Source organism: Bubalus bubalis, chromosome 15 (genome assembly GCF_019923935.1).
Source record: "Bubalus bubalis isolate 160015118507 breed Murrah chromosome 15, NDDB_SH_1, whole genome shotgun sequence".
Lineage (NCBI taxonomy): Eukaryota > Metazoa > Chordata > Mammalia > Artiodactyla > Bovidae > Bubalus > Bubalus bubalis.
The window spans coordinates 57,755,061-57,776,568 of record NC_059171.1 but is presented as its reverse complement, the minus strand read 5'-3'; the positions used below and the strand labels follow the sequence as shown (position 1 = coordinate 57,776,568).

The window sequence follows — 21,508 nt, the reverse complement described above, 5'->3', positions numbered from 1 at the left end:
GGGCCAGGGTATAGGCATAGAGATCAGGTGTGGAACCTACAGCCGCCTAGTAGTCTTGCAGACAACGTTGTTGCTGTCTTTGGACATCAGTTTCCTCATCTATGCATGTGCTCAGCTGCTAAGTTATGTCCAACTCTTTGCAACCCCATGGACTGTAGCCCACCAGGCTCCTCTGTCCATGGGATTCTCTAGGCAAGACTACTGGAGAGGGTTGCCATGCTCTCTTCCAGGGGATCTTCCTGACCCAGGGATGGAACCTGCATCTCCTGCATCTCTTCTTTACTGGGAAGCCTATTCCTCGTCTGTAAACTGGGGATAATAACACTTGCTTTAGAGATCTTGGTGGGATTGAATTTTAAAACCTAGAAAACACATTAGTACAGTTCTCTGTACATTAAGACATGTGTGTGTATTAGTCGCTCAGTCATGTCCAACTCTTTGCGACCCCATGGACTGTAGCCCACCAGGCTCCTCTGTCCATGGAATTTTTCCAGGCTAGATTACTGGAGTGGGTAGCCATTCCCTCCTCCAGGGGGTCTTCCTGACCCAGGGATCAAACCCAGGTCTCCTCCATTGCAGGCAGATTCTTTACCATCTGAGCCACCAGGAAAGTCCCTACATTAAATACATGGTACGTGGTGGCTCAGACAGTAAAGTGTCTGCCTACAATGTGGGAGACCCGGGTTCAATCCCTGGGTCAGGAAGATCCCCTGGAGGAGGAAATGGCACCCCACTCCAGTACTCTTGCCTGGAAAGTCCCATGGACGGAGGAGCGTGGTAGGCTACAGTCAGTGGGGTTGCAAAGAATCGGACACGACTGAGCGACTTCACTTTCACTTTCACGTGCTTAATAAGAAATGGTCATTATGAACATGTTAATTTTTAAACATAATTTAGATAGTGATTTTCCTAATACATTCCTGGTGAATTTGGTCCACTCCCCCCAAATCACTGATTTACTTTTTCTTCTTTCAAGTTGATACGTGTCACTGTTTTAACTCATTTATTTCACAGTACTTACACACATATTTAACACATATTTATTTCCTTTACCCCAAGGCTGTTCATTAGAAATTGAAAATATTTTCACAAAGAAAGTTTCTGTCTGAATTGCCACTCTGCTACAATTGTCATAGAGTATGTACAGATTTACAGCCAAATAAAAACCCAACCTACAGTCCATGTCAGTGGGAGAACCGGACACAGGGTCCCCAGAGCCACACAGTCCTGGATTCTGGGCTGGGTACCACTTACAAGGACTTACTCTCTTGCTGGTATAGGGGGATCAGACCCCTCATAAGGGGGTGATGGTGAGGATGGATGAGATGGCGAATGAGGACCCAGAAGTGGAGTCTTTGTGTGTGTGTGCTCAGTCACTCAGTTGTGTCCGACTCTGCCACCCCATGGACTGTAGCCCACCGGGCTCCTCTGTCCATGAAATTCTCCAGGCAAGAATACTGGAGTGGGTTGCCATTCCCTATTCCAAGGGAACTTCCTGACCCAGGGATCGAACCTGTGTCTCTGCATCTCCTGCATTGCAGGCAGATTATATCCCTGTGCCGCCTGGGAGGCCCGGGGTTTCCATAAGCTGCTACTAACGTTCACAATACTTGAGTTTGTTGAGATATCATTGCTGCTGCTAGATGTTGTTCCTGGTCTGCCTAACTGAGGAGCCAGTTAACTCTCGTGTGCATGCTCAGTCGCTCAGTCATGTCCAGCTCTTTTTGACGCCACTGTCCACTGCCTTCCAGGCTCCTCTGACCATGAGATTCTCCAGGCAAGAATACTGGAGTGGGTTGCCATTTCCTTTTCCAGGAGATCTTCCCCGCTCAAGGATCAAACCCAAGTCTCCTGCATTGGCAGGTGGATTCTGTACCACTGAGCCACCTGGGAAGCCCCTCAGCTAATGCCTAGCCTCACCTTAATTAGCTGGTCTCCTGAAACCTGAGACCCGAGGGTGCTGGTGTGTGGACAGGGCCAAGGCCCTGCTGGACTCTGCACTCATAAAAAGTCTGGTACCACGTGAAGCACCTCTGGGAGAGGACAAAAGAGGCTGAAGATAGGATCATTTTATGTTTCTGTGGATAAGGCCAGCAGTCCTATTGGGCTGCATTAGGAATTCAGTTGCCCTGCTTTTTAATTACTTGTCTTTTTTTTTTTTTTCTATTGAGGAAGTCGTCGTATTTCCAAGCAATTTTTGGTGCTGGTTCCATGCAGCCCCAACTTCTGACATCTCAGGTGCAGGGCAGGACCCCCTTGCCCCCCACATCCATGCAAGTTGGTGGCCCTGTTAGAGCAAAACTTTCTTTGCCTTTGGTTAAGACTGGTGAACCAGAAATACAATTTTTCTTCTGATTGTTGATTTCATTTTAATTGTCTTAAATAAGAGAAGGGCATTTTAAAAGAAACTCATAATGTTTTCTTTCTTTAGAGTGGACTCACAAATGAAGGCTGTGAACAAGTTTTCTAAGTGACCTTGGAGAATGACATTAAAGTCAAGGCTCCATTCTGGACTGAGATTTAACCAGCTGCTTTTCTCCTATCAATTTTAGATTTGATTTCATTTTTAATAATGGTTTTATTATTTACTCTAGGCTGTTTCACTTGCACAGCTGTTTGTTTTGAAATCTAAAACCACATATTTTCGTTGAAACTCAAATAAAAATGGGGTCACACCAGTGACCTTGTAGAAAGAAACTGCCTAGTCAACCCACTTTGACAGAAATAGCACCCACGCTATCTCCTGAGAGCAATGGAATTGTTTTAAGACAGAAGATCATTCAGTTACCGTAAAGCTTGAAATGTAATGATGGGGGTGACGGTGCCAAGTTGAGGACATGGGGGCAAAATTTAATAACAGCTCGTGTTGCCTGAACATATGGGCTGCCCCACCTGACCCTTTCATCACACTCCCCCACAGAATTCTCACCATAGCCCTGGGACATGTAGGCACCATTATGGTCAGCATGTCATCAGGAGGAAACTGAGGCACACTGAACTCGGTAAGGGTGCCCAGGGTCACAGAGCTGTTAAGTGCCGGACTCCAGAGTAAATGAGGTTGACCTTAAACCCTGGACCTGGCTCTGAACTGAGGGGCTCGGCATCAACAGGCTGACAGATGCCACCTGGACCCTTTCTACTGTCCAGCCTGGATTCATGAGGGATGAATGGGAAGTGAGTGTCCTCTTTTCTCAGGCCCCAAGAATGCACCCTGAATTCTCCTCTCCGCCTCTGGGATGAAATCTCAGACACCACCCATAGCCTCTTCAGTTCATCTTCAATAATTCAGAGTCCTTAGATCAGTTTCAGGCATGAAAGACTGAAAACCTCCAACCTCTCTCATCCTGTTTGGGCTGCCTCTGTTTCCCAGCTCAGGCCTTCTGTTGGCTTGGAAATCTCAGTGAAGGCAGGAGCTTCACAAACCTGTGGATTTTCCCTCTTCCCCCTTTCCAGCTCTTTATTAGGTGTCACTCCTAACCTGGCCTTCCCTGGTGGCTCAGACAGTAAAGAATCCGCCCGCAATGCGGGAGACCCAGGTTCCATCCCTGGGTGGGAAATATCCCCTGGAGAAAGAAACAGCTACCCACTCTAGTAATCTTGCCTGGAGAATTCTATGGACAGAGAAGCTTGGCAGGCTACAGTCCATGGGGTCGCAAAGAGTGGGACACGACTGAGAAACTTTCACTTTCACTTTTCTAACCTGGGGGCAGGCCCATGTGGGTCTGTGAAGATGGCAGGGTCCTCTCCTTGGCTGTGTCACCTGGTGTCCCTGCACGTGGGGGAGCCTGGAGCTGGATCTCTTTAGGAGCTTTTGGGTTCCCTGGGGGGCAGCCACATGTCTCCCAACTCTGGCGGTGCTCACAGCCTCCCCTCAGTGCAGGGCTCTCTGGCCTCAGTTCCTTTTAAGATAACCCTAGACTGGGACTTCCCTGGTGATCCAGTGGTTAAGACTTTGCCTTCCAATGCAAGGGGTGTGGGTTCGATCCGTAGCTGGGGACCTAAGATCTCACATGCCTTGCAGCCAACAAACCAAAATATAAAACAGAAGCAATATTGCAACAAATTAATAAAGACTTAAGAATAGTCCACATTAAAAAAAATTTTTTTTCTTTTTTTAAGATAACCCTGGTGAGCGACTTGACTTTCACTTTTCACTTTCATGCATTGGAGAAGGAAATGGCAACCCACTCCAGTGTTCTTGCCTGGAGAATCCCAGGGGTGGGGGAGCCTGGTTGGCTGCCGTCTATGGGGTCGCATAGAGTTGGACACGACTGAAGCGACTTAGCAGCAGCAGTGCTCCTTTCCCCCAAGTGCTCATGTGGCCCAGAAAACCAGCACTTTGTACTGGTGGAAATGCAGATTCCTCTGGCCTGTGTCCTGGGGTGGAGGGTCCAGCACAGACCCTGTGTCTAGCCCTCTCAGACTCCATCAGCTCTGTGTCGGGCTTTCTGGAAGGGTGAGGGGTCCTGAGTCCAGCCTCAGCCTATTTGCAATGGGGGTGGGCACAGGCCATGGTCAAAACCTCTGCTCTAAGCAGAGAACCAAGGCAGCCTGATACCGGCTCCTTACGTGATGTCTTCCACTCCTTCTTTGCCCCTGACATCACACCAAAGTGAAAGTGAAAGTCACTCAGTCATGTCTCTTTGTGACCCCATGGACTATACAGTCCATGGAATTCTCTAGGCCAAAATACTGCAGTGGGTAGCCTCCCAACCCAGGGATCAAACCCAGGTCTCCCATAATCCATTGTGGGTGGATTATTTACAAGCTGAGCCACCAGGGAAGCCCAGTACTGGAGTGGGTAGCCTATCCCTTCTCCAGGGGGTCTTCCCAACCCAGAAACCGAACCAGGGTCTCCAGCATTGCAGGCGGATTCTTTTACCAGCTGAGCTACCAGGGAAGCCTGGACATCACACCAAAGCTGCTGGGTAACAAGTTGTACCCTCTCCCCTCCTCCCTGCAGACTCGCTCAGGTCACAGCGCCACCTGGAGACTGTTGCTGTAATGCAGTACATGACTGTCTAATTTTCACACATTGATCCAAATACCAGTGCAAGTGTGTGCTGACCAACCCTGTGCCCAGCACAACCTAGGAGAGCCCAAGGGTGGGTTCTACTCCTTGGTCCACACCCACGAAGGTCTGAGAAGGCAGAATTGGCCTCTTGGCATCTCTTCAGTATTCCAACCTGTGTTTCTATGCTCCAGTTGCACAGAATGGATGTCAGAATAAACAAGGCTTAAAGGACCTGCTGAAACAGGTGGAAAGTGAATACAAAGTAATAAAAACACAGGGGCAAGGATTCTTTTATTATGTAGCACGTGAAGACCCTTTCCAGCCAACTGAAAGAGTAAGCTAAAAACTGGGATACTGCAATCAAAAGCTGAAATGTTATTAGGACAACTCCATGATTTCTGAGAATATTCAGAGTGAGGAGGTTTTTGGCAGAAGACGATTTCATTTACAGCTTGGAGCTGATTGCTGATGGCAACGCTGAGGTCAGAAGAGAGAAGATCCAGCCACCAGGAGCTGAGGAATTGCAGCAGGCGATAAGCAAGGAGGCATGTCACTCAGGAATTGAAAAAGTACAGGTCCCGCCAAAAGGGTGGTGGTTTGGACTTAATGCTTCCAGATGTCTGGGCCTCTCATTTCTTAGTTTCCATTTGATTTATCTTGTGAAAATTCAATCTTTTTCGGATAGGTGCTTTTGTTACTCCGCCGTTTACCTTTTCAGTTTTATAATTCTCCTATTGCACTCTTTACAAGTTATTTTCACAGCATAGGAGGAGTTACTAAAGTGAATGGCATTGGGAGGGGAAGGAAAAGGGGGAGACAAACATGGCATATTCATATTAAAATGGGCAGGTTCGTGTCCTCCAAACGCAGTGTCATGGCTCCCTCTAACCCATGGAACTAAGCATTGAATTTAGGAATACATTTTGCTTCTAAGTATAATTTTGTGATGCCCACAGTATCGTTGGCTATCTGCGATACGAATGAGGGAGAGGACAACTTTCCTGAAATCCCGCTGGTTAGGGCCATCTCAGCAGAGGGAGGGCAGGTGTGTGGCTGTGCAGCTGGTTCTGTTCTCGTGGGCTCAGGCCTGGGGTGCAGAGAAGAGAAGGAGAAGAGGCTAGACTAGTGTGTGCTTCCCACAGACGCTTGCAGCAGTGGAGCAGGAAGCCCAGAATCATCCTCCGCCGCCCCTCACCCTCACAGCCAGACCAATGCCACGTTCAGACGTGATGGGATGCATTCAGGGTGCTTTGGCCGTAGACCCAACGCCATGTTCAGACCAGTGCAGGTCTTAAAACATCTCTTGAAATTGTCTGGTCTTCCCTCCAACCCCAGAAACACCCACCTCGTGAGGGTGACGTGGATGAGAAGAGCCTCTATGCCCTTATTTAAAGTTCTCAATTTCCTGAGTAGGTAGTATCACTGTGCCCATTTTAGAGATGGGAAACCTGAGACCCTGGATGGAAAAATGACCTGCCCATGGCTGCTCAGCCCTTCCAGGGCAGAGACAGCATCCAGACCTAAAGGTTATGCCCCGGGGATCACCCCTTAGAGCCTCTCCCTCCCCAGGCCAGCTCTGCCCAGCCTCCCTGCTCTGCTCCCCTTCATCCTGGCCCCTCCCTGCAGCCCCTCCCTCCCAATGACACACCTGACCCTGTTGCTAATGCATCATCACCCTGTAAAGCTCCCCCGTTATGCTGCCTGAAATGCAGAGTCTGTCCATCCTGTTCTCACGCCCGCAGGCCCGTCACCATGCGCCCCTCTCCCCCAGCTCAGCACTCTGCACTGACCGCTGGGTGTTTCAAGTTTCTCAGATGAACCATGAACTCTGTGGAGAGCTTCCCTGAGGACAGACGCTTCATCCAGTTCTCCTCTCCTCCTCTGTCTTCTGACTCCGGAGAAGTGGCGGGCGGGGCAGCGCTCTGACAGTTCTGCCACACTGATCAACATTATTCAATTAATAGTCATAGTATGTGTTTTGAATCTTTTTTCTAAATTGTCAAGACTTTCCTGTTTCTTTACATCTTACACATAATTGCGCAGTCACTAGGTACTAATGGATTGATTCAACCCAGCCCACGGTTCCGTAAGCACCATTAGATTTTGAGTGCTTTTCTCTTGCATTTATAAAGAATTCAAAAGTTGATGCTGTTATGGGAGACTGTATTCTTATTTCAGTGAGGCTTCTCTGCTCTTAGATGGAAAAAAACCCAAGATTATAGTTATGAAGGTGGCCCCAGTCAAGTTGGAATCTTAACGGCTGACGTCAGTGGGCTCAGATGCTGTTACCAGAAAACAGGAAGCAACATGGGACACGTTTACTTGGATTGTAAACGTTTTGTGATCTGACCTTTAGGAGGCTAAAAGAGTCACTCTTCCAGAACTCTTTTTAACCTCAAAGGTAAACTGCTTCTTTGCTCTTTGCCTCCAAGAATGTTTGTTGTTGTTCAGTTGCTAAGTCATGTCCAACTCATTGCAACCCCATGGACTGCAGCACGCCAGGCTTCCTGGTCCTTCACTATCTCCCAGAGCTTGCTCAAACTCATGTGCATTAAGTCAGTGGTGCCATCAAACCATCTCATCCTCTGTCATTCTCTTCTCCTGCCTTCAATCTTTCCCATCATCAGGGTGTTTTTCAATGAGTTGGCTCTTCACTTCAGGTGCCCAAAATCCTGGAACTTCAGCTTCAGCATCAGTCCTTCCAATGAATATTCAGGATTGATTTTCTTTAGCATTGACTGGTTTGCTCTTGCAGTCCAAGGGACTCTCAAGAGTCTTGTCTAGCACCACAATTCGAAATTATCAATTCTTCAGCACTCAGACTTGGCTAGATCCAGCTCTCACATCCGTACATGACTACTGGGAAAACCATAGCTTTGACTATACGGACCTTTGTTGGTAAAGTGATGTCTCTGCTTTTTAATATACTGTCTGAATATTTGAACAGAAGGTATTTTCAAGCTCGCCGAATTCAACACATTTTCGTTTTCATAGATAAGATCCAGACACTGAGATGTGAGGTGACTCAGAGTGGAATTAGTCAGACTCCCTCTTTAAAGCCGTTTCCACCTTTCTTCTGCCATAACACACATGAGAAATGACCAGTGTTCACGTACTTAAGAAGCTTCTACTCATAAATCAAGGCTTGTGGTCCACCCCAGGATCCTTGCTGCATCTCCAGGACTTTGTTCTCACCTAAAGTTTAAAGATCAGTTAGGTGTTAACGTCTGGTTCTCTTTACTTACCAGGAGCACGTGGCTTATGATTGAATTTTAAAATAAAGAGCCATCACTCAGAGATCTGGGTTTGCTGCATCAACAATGAAAGCCATTCCCTGTGGCAGCCCCGTAGCTGGAGACCCCTCCATAGAGGCCACAGTCACCGTGACCTGCCTGACCTCAGTGTCACGGGATGCACGTTGCCTGGGTTACAGGAATTTGGCTTTATGCATTTTTCACATAAACTGTGTGGGCATCAGCTCATTTTCTATCCCTCGCTGCCTCCCAGGCTGTACATGCTCTGAAACCAGTGTACTGGGTCTCCCCAGTGTCCCATCCATCAGCTCAGATCCTGGTCTTTACCTAACCACCTGGTGAGGAGCTGGCAGATGTGAAGTTAGAAGGATCCAGGTCACTCTGGTTTTAGAAGTTTCAGTTTGCTCGGATGGCTGTTTCCACGCCTCCAAAGCCATAGACTTTTACTCTGTGAGAGACCAGAAAGCCCGGCTCACACCCTCTGTGCCAGTATGTAGGATGTACTCATGCTCACCTGTACAGGACTCAGAGTCCTTCCCATTCCTCTTCTACCCAAAGGCTGGACCCGTTTCCCAGATACTATCTGGGGTCTGGTGAGAAAGGCAGAATCTGAGGTTCACCTCAACCTGTTGAGTCAGACTCAGGGTGTTGGGCAGACCCCCAGAAGCACAGGCACAGCTAAGTCTGAGAGGCATCGCTGGAGCCTGCAGGGAGCCACTTTGTCTTCCTCCCTGTGTCCTCTATCCCCAGCTGGCTCTGCACCCCTTCAGCTCTCCCCCCACAGATAATGTGGCCCCTCCAGCCCCGTCCTCTCCATCAGGAAGGAGCAGGCAGGGAGGGCTGTGCCCACCATGCCCCCCGGGCTGGGCTGCTGTTGAGTTCACGTTGCCCTGACTCAAAGAACTGCCCTACGCTCTGGTTCTGTGACATTTTGTCCTACAGTTCTTTTTATGCTTTCATGACATTCTCAATGAATATTCAGTGGAGTAGAATGTAGGCAAAATGGTCTGTGAATGGGAGTTTCCCTCAGGCTGCTATTCTGTCTCCTTAGCCATCCACCAGGGATCAAGCAGGACTGGATAATTATTGATACTTTAGTCGATGAAGCCCTCCTTGGCTGAGATCAGATTTTCCTCCCCTGAAACAAGATGAAGAGGCAAAGAGCCCCCTCCGGGCCTGCTCCCACCAGTGCCCGGGCACTCCTGCAGGCCTGTCTTGACATCAGGGTCAAATGAGCCTGCCATCAGCAGAGGGTCTTGTGCCTGGTCACAGCTCATGAACACAGGCCATGGTTATCACGTCTGTGACATCACAGTGTAACTCCAGGTTTCTGGGTGTCTTGAATGTGAGTCTACACTGCAAAACACCAGGTGGTCTATAGCACTGTGTGCCAGCAAGCACTGCTGAAGCACCAAGCAGTGAAAGAGCAGAATCAAGGGCTATGACACGATTAAGAGAAGGCGCACTCTTTGCCACCTTCATTATTTTTGAAGTAGGTTCAGTGTGTCAACTAAAATAGGCAGGAAACATCAGTTGTGCCATATGGGGCTTCCCAGGTGGCGCTAGTCATAAAGAGTCCACCTGCCAATGCAGGAAATACAAGAGACATGGGTTTGATCCCTGGGTTGGGAAGATCCTCTGGAGGAGGAAATGGCAACCTATTCCAGAATTCTTGCCGGAAGAACCCCATGGACAGAGGAACCTGGCAAGCGACAGTCCATGGGGTCACAAAGAGTCAGACACAACTGAGCACATTATCCTATACCCAACCAGTTCCTACAGCTTTTTCTATGGCTTTCAAGGCTTCTTATAAGATGCTTTCCCCCTATCCCCAGTGGCACCCCATTCCAGTACTCTTGCCTAGAAAATCCCATGGACAGAGGAGCCTGGTAGGCTGCAGTCCATGGGGTCGCTGAGGGTTGGACGTGACTGAGCAACTTCCCTTTCACTTTTCACTTTCATGCGTTGGAGAAGGAAGTGGCAACCCACTCCAGTGTTCTTGCCTGGAGAATCCCAGGGACGGGGGAGCCTGGTGGGCTGCCGTCTATGGGGTCGCACAGTGTCGGACATGACTGAAGTGACTTAGCAGTCCTATCCCCAAAGAGTTTAAATTAAAACTTTTCAACTGTGACCACATTCATCTCTAGACATCATCAGTGTGTTGACTATTATTAGGGAAATTGGGAATGACAGGAAAGACAGAAGAGGGGCTAGAAACATAAAGGAAATGGAGTGTAAACTGGTTACAAATAATAACTGTTTACCTAACGCAAACCTCTCAGGCTGGTTTTACGTCTGCTAACGGCTACCCTCACACACCCCACCCCAGCCCTATGCGTGCCTGGAGGAACCCTCCTCAGGCTGTCTGCCTCTGTTCACCCATTCTCAGGGTTTCTATTACATGAAGACAGAAGGTAGGGTGGAAGGAAGACAAGCTTTCTGGGGAATGCTTCCTAGAACATAGCCTAGGAGTCCTGGGACCTTAGTCCTGAGAGTGCAGAGGGATGAATCTCATTTAGTTTGAATGGTACCAAAGCCCCCTGGACGGACAGGTGGGCATGCTGGAAAGTCAGTTGGGGTGGATATTTTGGGGGTTCCAGTCCAAATATGGTGGACTTAGAAAAGAACACTATTGTGTAGGCCAGAGTGAGCTCTAGTGCCAGTGGACGCTGTGATAACCATAGCTCATCCTCCGAAAAACCTTCCCATAAGAACAGTATGTGCTGGAATCATAGAACAGTCTGGTCACAGGCCAGTATTCCCATGGGCCCTTTTTGAAACTGGAAATAACTCACTCATTCTTGGGCTTCCCAGCTCACACTAGTGGTAAAGAACCTACCTGCCAATAAGGAGACTTAAGAGACATGGGTTTGAAAGCTGGATGAGAAAGATCCCCTGAAGGAGGAAATGGCAGCCCACTCCAGTATTCTTGCCTGGAGAGTCCATGGACAGAGGAGCCTGGTGGGCTTCAGTCCATGGGGTCACACAAGAGTTGGACATGACTGAAGTGATTACTCACCCACTCATTCTTGGCTGCTCAGAACCTCGTGTTTTTAGAGGGAGAAGGACTAGTGGGGATCTCATCCAAGCACTCATGTCACAGATGAGGAGACAGAGCCCCAGGGGAAAGGGCCCAGGCTCTGCCCCCATCACCCGATGGGCAATCTTGGCACTTGCTGGAGGTTTGCAGTGGTTCTTAGCCACAAAGCTGATGGGCATAGATGTCCGTCAGCTCCTTCACTCTGCCCCTGAACCTTCCAGCACTGTCCCTTCCACGGACACGTGTTGGAAGCTGCAGTGGTAAGCGGTGAAAATGTTATACACGCTCAGGAGAAATAAGGCCTCTCCTGGGGGCCCTCACGTTCCCTGGGGGCAATCCTGTGGGGTTGCCTCTGAGCCCAGACTTTGCTCCTACTCTGGCTCCCCACCCCATCTGTGGAGGACTGGCTCCATGGGGGAGGCGCACCCAGGCAGTGAATGAGTGGACCTATAGGCTCTGAGGAGGAATCCTCACTCCTCTGGCATTTCATTCAAAATATGTTCAAAGAAACAATCCTATTTCATCTTCATGAGAGGAGATCGTTTTCTAAAAACTAAATTGAAGTATCATAATAGCACCACACAATTAAAGGAAATCATTAGGAGGAATTGCCTTAGGGCTTCTTAAATCTTGCAAGGAAAATATTTTTATTAGAATGAATCCATTTGCAGATTACCGAAATGATCTCTAACAAAACATGATGATGAGTACTCTTAGAGACAGTTTTCAAAGATGTTAAGGAAAACTATCAGCCCCCGCCCAAGCTTATTTTAACAGACACTCTCTTTTCTTACCATAAGAGCAGATGATTTTATACTCAGTTCAGTTCAGTTCAGTCACTCAGTTGTGTCCAACTCTTTGCAACCCCATGAATCGCAGCACGCCAGGCGTCCCTGTCCATCACCAACACCCGGAGTCTACCCAAACTCACGTCCATCGAGTCGGTGATGCCATCCAGCCATCTCATCCGCTGTCGTCCACTTCTCCTCCTGCCCCCAATCCCTCCCAGCATCAGGGTCTTTTCCAATGAGTCAACTCTTCACATGAGGTGACCAAAGTACTAGAGTTTCAGCTTCAGCATCAGTCCCTCCAATGAACACCCAGGACTGATCTCCTTTAGGATGGACTCGTTGAATCTCCTTGCAGGCCAAGATATTCTCAAGGGTCTTCTCCAAAACCACAGTTCAAAAGCATCAATTCTTCGGCGCTCAGCTTTCTTCAGAGTCCTACTCTCACATCCATACATGACCCCTGGAAAAACCATAGCCTTGATTAGATGGACCTTTGTTGGCAGAGTAATGTCTCTGCTTTTGAATATGCTGTCTAGGTTGGTCATAACTTTCCTTCCAAGGAGTAAGCATCTTTTAATTTCATGGCTGCAGTCACCATCTGCAGTGATTTTGGAGCCCCAAAAAATAAAGTCTGACACTGTTTGCCCATCTGTGTGCCATGAAGTGATGGGACCAGATGCCATGACCTTAGTTTTCTGAATGTTGAGCTTTAAGCCAACTTTTTCACTCTCCACTTTCACTTTCATCAAGAGGCTTTTTAGTTCCTCTTCACTTTCTGCCATAAGGGTGGTGTTATCTGCATATCTGAGGTTATTGATATTTCTCCCGGCAATCTTGATTCCAGCTTGTGCTTCTTCCAGCCCAGCATTTCTCATGATGTACTCTGCATATAAGTTAAATAAGCAGGGTGACAATATGCAGCCTTGACGTACTCCTTTTCCTATTTGGAACCAGTCTGTTGTTCCATGTCCAGTTCTAACTGTTGCTTCTTGACCTGCATATAGGCTTCTCAAGAGGCAGGTCAGGTGGTCTGGTATTCCCATCTCTTGAAGAATTTTCCACAGTTTATTGTGATCCACACAGTCAAAGGCATTGGCATAGTCAATAAAGCAGAAAGAGATGTTTTTCTGGAACTCTCTTGCTTTTTCCATGATCCAGCAGATGTTGGCAATTTGATCTCTGGTTCTTCTGCCTTTTCTAAAACCAGCTTGAACATCTGGAAGTTCGCGGTTCACATATTGCTGAAGCCTGGCTTGGAGAATTTTGAGCATTACTTTACTAGCATGTGAGATGAGTGCAATTGTGCGGTAGTCTGAGCATTCTTTGGCATTGCCTTTCTTTGGGATTGGAATGAAAACTGACCTTTTCCAGTCCTGGGGCCACTGCTGAGTTTTCCAAATTTGCTGGCATATCGAGTGCAGCACTTTCACAGCATCATCTTTCAGGATTTGAAATAGCTCAACTGGAATTCCATCACCTCCACTAGCTTTGTTCATAGTGATGCTTTCTAAGGCCCACTTGACTTCACATTCCAGGATGTCTGGCTCTAGGTCAGTGATGACACCATTGTGATTATCTGGGTCATGAAGATCTTTTTTGTACAGTTCTTCTGTGTATTCTTGCCACCTTTTCTTAATATCTTCTGCTTCTGTTAGGTCCATACCATTTCTCTCCTTTATCGAGCCCATCTTTGCATGAAACATTCCCTTGGTATCTCTAATTTTCTTGAAGAGATCTCTAGTCTTTCCCATTCTGTTGTTTTCCTCTATTTCCTTGAATTGATCACTGAGGAAGACTTTCGTATCTCTCCTTGCTATTCTTTGGAACTCTGCATTCAGATGCTTATATCTTTCCTTTTCTCCTTTTCTTTTTGCTTCGCTTCTTTTCACAGCTATTTGTAAGGCCTCCTCAGATAGCCATTTTGCTTTTCTGCATTTCTTTTCATAGGGATGGTCTTGCTCCCTGTCTCCTGTACAATGGCATGAACCTCCATCCATAGTTCATCAGGCTAGTTCACACTGTCTATCAGATCTAGTCCCTTAAATCTAGTTCTCACTTCCACTGTATAATCATAAGGGATTTGATTTAGATCATACCTGAATGGTCTAGTGGTTTTCCCTACTTTCTTCAGTTTAAGTCTGAATCTGGCAATAAGGAGTTCATGATCTGAGCCACAGTCAGCTCCCAGTCTTGTTTTTGCTGACTGTATAGAGCTTCTCCATCTTTGGCTGCAAAGAATATAATCAATCTGATTTAGGTGTTGACCATCTGGTGATGTCCATGTGTAGAGTCTCCTCTTGTGTTGTTGGAAGAGGGTGTTTGCTATGACCAGTGTGTTCTCTTGGCAAAACTCTATTAGCCTTTGCCCTGCTTCATTCTGTACTCCAAGGCCAAATTTGCCTGTTACTCCAGGTGTTTCTTGACTTCCTACTTTCGCATTCCAGTCCCCTATAATGAAAAGAACATCTCTTTTGGGTGTTAGTTCTAAAAGGTCTTGTAGGTCTTCATAGAACTGTTCCACTTCAGCTTCTTCAGCGTTATTGGTTGGGGCATAGGCTTGGATTACTGTGATATTGAATGGTTTGCCTTGGAAACGAACAGAGATCATTCTGTCATTTTTGAGATTGCATCCAAGTACTGCATTTCAGACTCTTTTGTTGACCATGATAGCTACTCCATTTCTTCTAAGGGATTCCTGCCCACAGTAGTAGATATAATGGTCATCTGAGTTAAATTCACCCATTCCAGTCCATTTCAATTCGCTGATTCCTAGAATGTCGACATTCACTCTTGTCATCTCCTGTTTGACCACTTCCAATTTGCCTTGATTCATGGACCTAATAGTCCAGGTTCCTATGCAATATTGCTCTTTACAGCATCGGACCTTGCTTCTATCACCAGTCACATCCACAACTGGGTATTGTTTTTGCTTTGGCTCCATCCCTTCATTCTTTCTGGAGTTATTTCTCCACTGATCTCCAGTAGCATATTGGGCACCTACTGACCTGGGGAGTTCCTCTTTCAGTATCCTATCATTTTGCCTTTTCATACTGTTCATGGGGTTCTCAAGGCAAGAATACTGAAGTGGTTTGCCATTCCCTTCTCCAGTGGACCACATTCTGTCAGACCTCTCCACCATGACCCATCCGTCTTGGGTGGCCCCACACGGCATGGCTTGGTTTCATTGAGTTAGACAAGGCTGTGGTCCATGCAATCAGATTGGCCAGCTTTCTGTGATGATGGTTTCAGTGTGTCTGACCTCTGATGCCCTCTCACAACACCTACCGTCTTACTTGGGTTTCTCTTACCTTGGACGTGGGGTATCTCTTCACGGCTGCTCCAGCAAAGCGCAGCCGCTGCTCCTTATCTTGGATGAGGTTGCCCTTCCTGACCTTGAACGTGGAGTAGTTCCTCTCTCCTGCGCCCGCGCAGCTACCATTCCTCAGACATGGGGTAGCTCCTCTCGGCAGCCGCCCCTGACCTCGGACATGGGGTAGCTCTGATTTTTTTTATACTAATACCACTTTATTTATTTTGTAAATTAGTTAATGGATATGTTAGTTGAATCAGTTCAGTTCAGTCGCTCAGTCATGTCCAACTCTTTGTGACCCCATGGACTGCAACACGCCAGGCCCCCCTGTTCATCACCAACTCCCGGAGTTTACTCAAACACATGCCCATTGAGTCAGTGATGCCATCCAACCATCTCATCCTCTGTCATCCCCTTCTCCTCCTGCCTTCAATCTTCCCCAGCATCAGGGTCTTTTCAAATCAGTCAGTTTTCGAATCAGGTGACCAAAGTATTGGAGTTTCAGCTTCAGTATGTTAGTTAAATACTTACTCTCTTAATACTCCTAATTATAACCAACGATGCTGAGTCTGAACCCTTTTTTGGAATGCTGATGCGCTCACTCATCAGTGTTCGCTGCCAGCAGTGACAGGGGTGTTCAGAGGGCTGCAGAGATAAATGTGACACTGTATCATGTGCTAAGTAGTAGGTAGCACACTAAGTCATGTCTGACTCTTTGCCACCCCATGAACTGCAGCACGCCAGGCTTCCCTGTCCTCCACTATCTCCCAGAGTTTGCTCAAATTCAGTCGATTGAATCGGTGATGCCATACAACCATCTGGCCCTGTCACCTCATTCTCCTGCCCTCAGTCTTTCCCAGCATCAGGGTCTTTTCCAATAAGTCAGCTCTTTGCTTCAGATGCCCAAAGTACTAGAGCTTCAGCTTCATCATCACTCCTTCCAATGAATATTCAGGATTGCTTTCCTTTAGGATGGACTAATTTGATCTCCTTCAACTCTCAAGAGTCTTCTCCAGCACCACCACAACTTTGAAAGCACTGATTCTTCTGTGCTCAGCCTTCTTTATGGTCCAAGTGTCATGTCCATACATGACTACTGGAAAAACTATAGCTTTGACTAGATGGACCTTTGACAGCAAAATGATGTCTCTGCTTTTTAATATGCTGTCCAGGTTTGTCATAGCTTTCCTTCCAAGGGACAAGTGTCTTTTAAGTTCATGGCTGCAGTCACCATCTGCAGTGATTGTGAAGCCCAAGAAAATAAAATCTGTCACTGCTTCCACTCTTTCCCTTTCTGTTTGCCATGAAGTGATGGAAGCCAATGCCATGATCTTAGTTTTTTCTAATGTTGAGTTTCAAACTAGCTTTCTCAGTCCCTCATCAAGACGCTCTTTAGTTCTTCTTCACTTTCTGCCATTAGAGTGGTATCATTTGCATATCTGAGATTATTGAGTTCCCCTGGCAAGCTTGATTCCAGCTTGTGATTCAACCAGCTGGGCAATTCACATGATGCACTCTGCATATAAGTTAAATAAGCAGGGTGACAATACATAGGCTTGTCATATTTCTTTCCCAATTTGAACCAGTCAGTTGTTCCATGAATGGCTCTAAGTGCTGCTTCCTGACTCATGTACAGGTTTCTCAGGAGACAGGTAGGTGGTCTGTTACTCCCATCGCTTTAAGTAGAATGATTTATCTTGGGAGTATTAATAAGTGTTTCACTGTAGTGGTCTTGGTTGAGGGGTGGGGGAGTCAAGTTTTTCAGAAGGTCATAAATAAGACCCATGAATGCTTAACTGTTATACAAGTTTTCTATAAAGTAACATATTTAAGTATGATTTACACCTTGTCTTCTTAGTTCTCTGGGGGACTTGGAAAAATACATAAAAAAAACTTGATTTCTGCCCATTGTGTGAAAAATTATGGAGCATTTATAATCAGAATATCTTTTTATATGGTTGATCTAGAAGTATTTCTAGGGGTGTTCTTGTCTGGTGCTTGGTTAGTTAAAAAAAAGCTTGTATTTAATGAGATGAACTTAGTACACATTTCGTTTACAGGAGATGGTGTTTTCAAATACACTGGTTAGCGAAAATAAGATAAACATGTTGACTTTTGAAAAACCGTTTTGTGATTACTGTCGTTTCTTGCCATCTTTTAAGTTCTTGAAGCGTTAGGTGCTTGTTAAAGTTAGAGTGATTGAAGTCAGAAGTTTTGCTTCATTGCAAAACAGGCACCTTAGAAGTCACCGAGACTGTAGCCTAAGCAGATAAGAGAGCCACAGGAATCCAGTGACATGTCATGAACTGGGAACCGGGCTTTGCGGACCAACATTTCTACTGTCATCTCGTGTTTCCTGGGTTTGGGTTTAAGTGATGTCGGGCCGGGCGTGATCGGGAGGCGGGTCTCTCTGATGGGGAGGCGCCAGGAGGAGTTGGCGCGTGGGAACCCTCCGCCGCTCTTCTTCCGGAGCCGCGCCGGCCTCCGAGCGCCGGGCGCGGGCGGTGGGGCCCCAATGCGGCCGCCGGGATCACCTCCCTCCCGGGCTGGCGGGGGGCGCCCCGGGGCGGGGGCGGCAGGGCGGGGGCGCGCGGCTTCGCTGTTGCTACAGCCGTGATGTCACTCGCCCATCCTAACCCGCGGTTGGTTGTTGTGTGTTTCAGCTCTGCCTGCAGTTGAACACAAAGACCTGGAGGAGACTCCCACATCCTTCGGGGAGGAGAAAGGAGGCGGCGAGGCCCGATTAAAGGAACTTGGAGGCTGGTGGCCTCTCCGCACCGGCCGGCCGGCGAGGGGGCGAGGGGGCGAGGGGATTAGAGTCCCGGGGCGGTGACCGAGCAGGAGATGAGGCGCTGCTGCCGCCGCTGACCCTCGGTTCCTGACCATCCGCTGCGCTTTGTGCCGCCCGCACATGTGTCTGCCCGGCGCATCCGGAGGCGCGCACACGAGCATCCACCACGGCCGCCGGGGAGAGAGTGCCCGCCATGCCCACGGAGAGCCTACAGACAGGTAGCATGGTGAAGCCGGTCAGCCCCGCCGGCACCTTCACGTCGGCCGTGCCCCTGCGCATCCTCAACAAGGGGCCCGACTACTTTCGCCGCCAGGCGGAGCCCAACCCCAAGAGACTCAGCGCCGTGGAGCGGCTGGAGGCCGACAAGGCCAAGTACGTCAAGAGCCAGGAGGTCATCAACGCCAAGCAGGAGCCCGTGAAGCCGGCGGTGCTGGCCAAGCCCCCCGTGTGCCCCGCCGCCAAGCGCGCGCTCGGCAGCCCCACGCTCAAGGGCTTCGGCGGCGGCGGCGGCGGAGCCAAGAGCGAGGGGGGCGCGCCTCGCGAGACCCTGAAGCTGGAGATCCTCAAGAACATCCTCAACAGCTCCGAAGGCTCGAGCACGGGCTCGGGCCACAAGCACAGCGCGCGGAACTGGCCGGCGCCCCGGGCTGACGCGGCCGAGCTGCACCGGCACTCGTTCGCCGAGTCGCTGCGCGCGCGCCCCGCACCGGGCCGGGGCAGCCCCCAGGAGGGCGGCTCGCACGTGGGCCGCCGGCCGCCCGAGCCCGCCTCTTCCGCCGCCGCCGCCGCCGACGCCTTTCTGCACGTGTCGCACAGCTCCTCGGACATCCGCCAGGGGCCCGGGGCCAGGCCCCTGAAGGCCATCCTCCCCTGCAGCAGTTCCGCCCCGCCGCTGCCCCCCAAGCCCAAGGTGGCCGCCCCGGCCGCAGTCAAGTCCCCCGAGGCTGAGGCGACCGAGCCGGCCGGCGGAGTGGGCCGGAGACCCTCGCTGCAGCGCTCCAAGTCAGACTTGAGCGATAGGTATTTCCGCGTGGACGCCGACGTGGAGCGCTTCTTCAACTACTGCGGACTGGATCCAGAGGAGCTGGAGAACCTGGGCATGGAGAACTTCGCGCGGGCCAACTCGGACATCATCTCGCTCAACTTCCGCAGCGCCAGCATGATCAGCTCGGACTGCGAACAGTCTCAGGACAGTAACAGTGACCTTAGGAACGATGACAGTGCCAATGACCGGGTGCCCTATGGCATCTCCGCCATCGAGAGGAACGCGCGCATCATCAAGTGGTTGTACAGCATCAAACAGGCCAGGGAGTCGCAGAAGGTGTCCCACGTGTAAGAGGCAGCAGCGCGCCCGGAGGGAGGCAGGGGGGGTCTCTGTCCGCGCCTCGGCACTTGTGAAGGTTGTGAGGTCTCCTTGAAGTGTTGTGAGCTTCTCCACTCTCTTTGTGTTGCTTGTTGTGCAATGTCTTTCCAGTTGCATGCCCGCCAACACGGGGACTGACCTGGCGTCCTCGGCTACCATCGCTGCAGAGCCTGGCTGGTTGCGCGTCACCCGCCCCAAAGTGTCAGGCCACATCCTAATTTAGGGCTTCAATCTTTGGCAAAACTGTTTACACGGAAAACGGTATACAACTTCTTCAATATTTATGTGGTTCTAGTGTTTTTATATCCCGCGCTATGGTGTCTTAATTAAAGGTTTTATCAACTGGCTTTTAAGTTGGGAGTAACATCTTTTTGAATTAAAAAAAAAAAAAAGCCTATTTGCCTACATGTGAGATCCTAACGGGAAAATAAATGGGCTCTGCTATCAGATAGTGAGGGATCCCAGAGAGACCCGGGCTGGGCTTTCTGAGAAAGAAAGTGGGGAATCCGATGTCAGTCATTTACTAGTGACAGTCCTCTTGCCATTTACACAAGTAATGATTGGGGACACGTATGTTCTGTGTCTGATTTGGTGTATAAACTTTGATGGTTCTGTGTAATACTGACCCCAAGGAAAGACAATCAGATACAATGAAGGGGATTAAATCAGGAGGTTGGGTGTTAAGAGGGGCTTGTTGCTATTGATCTGATTTGGGTTGATTAAGAAATTTTGACTATCAATCATTTGACAGAACTGGCCACCCTAGAGCTGATACTGAATTTTTTTAAGTTAGTTTTTTGGTTGAGAATTCTAAGTGTATTCTCCTCCCTCCCTTTGTTGTAATTGTTTTATCTGGGAGAGGGGAGTGGGGTTTGGGTGGTGGGAACCACCTGAAGACCACTGAACACAAATGGAAATGCCAGCCATATCAGTTTAGAGCCTTCTCTTCAGAAGTCAGTACCTTTGGTAGCTGAACCAGATCTGGGCAGCATGACTATGTCCTCATGCATATGTTAACCTGTGAGGCTGCAGGGAACTTGAAACATGACTCTGTAGCTTTTCAACCCGAAGATCCGTAGGGCTGCATATCAGCTTGTTCCCCCATAACCTGTCCTACAGGTGGTCTAGTTGGCTGGCCCTCAGCTGACAGTCATCCTGCAGTAGCCAAGGGGTCCACCTGGGATGCTCGGCTTCCTCGCTCTTATAGACACGCCCTGGAGCTCCCAGCAGCACTGCCTTAGCCTTCATCAGCTCATAGGACACTTTTTATGCTGTAAATGCTGTAAGACTTTGTACATACTTCAGTTGTTTATGAAATCTTGAAGAAGAAGAAGAAAAAAGAAACGTTACTCTAATAAATAGCTCTGGTGCAGGCTTTCATGGTGGTGGTTTCTCTTTGTCTTTTCCTTCGCTCCCTCCACAGAAGTTTCACTTTGGACTGTGAGCCAGAAGGAGACTTTTGAGGGTCTTGAAGAAACAGCATTTCATTAAGTTATTTTCACCATATCACAATTATTCTGAACAGCTGTATTCTTCACTGTAGTTAGATCAGTGTGCTTTTTTGCTAAAATAGTTTCATTGGGGCTCCTAAAATCTGCTGCTGCTGCTTAGTTCACAACTTTCAGTTTTTTTATCTTTTCTTAAAATCAGGATTTTTTACATCTTCCACCAGACTCTTAAGTTGTAATTATTTGTTACAACTTCTGACAGTGGAGTTCTGACAGTGGAGACATACCTTTGAAATTTATAGCCTTGTTCTTAATTGAACAAACCCAGGATTCTTAATGTTACATGTGTTTATATAGTAGTCCACTCATTCATTCATTCATTCCTCTATCAAAAGGGTATATGATGAGTGATTCCGTTTTCAGGCCTCACCATCGACCCAAGACTGCTGTGGTCAACAACACAGTGTCTGCCTCAAGTAACATCTTGAGGCAGATTT

At 48.4% G+C, this 21,508-nt stretch overlaps 1 protein-coding gene across 3 annotated transcripts in view; it reads left to right on the top strand.

The window, feature by feature from the left end:
- The window catches only part of FAM110B (family with sequence similarity 110 member B), a 142,237-nt gene extending 122,321 nt beyond the window's left edge, over positions 1-19,916 (top strand). For all 3 annotated transcript variants that reach the window (XM_025265378.3, XM_025265380.3, XM_025265381.3), the window contains one exon: positions 18,073-19,916. In XM_025265378.3, the coding sequence (XP_025121163.1) occupies positions 18,394-19,536 (1,143 nt within the window). In that variant the 5' untranslated portion in view covers positions 18,073-18,393 and the 3' untranslated portion in view covers positions 19,537-19,916. The remainder of the gene's footprint in view (positions 1-18,072) is intronic.
- The last annotated feature ends 1,592 nt before the right edge of the window (positions 19,917-21,508 follow it).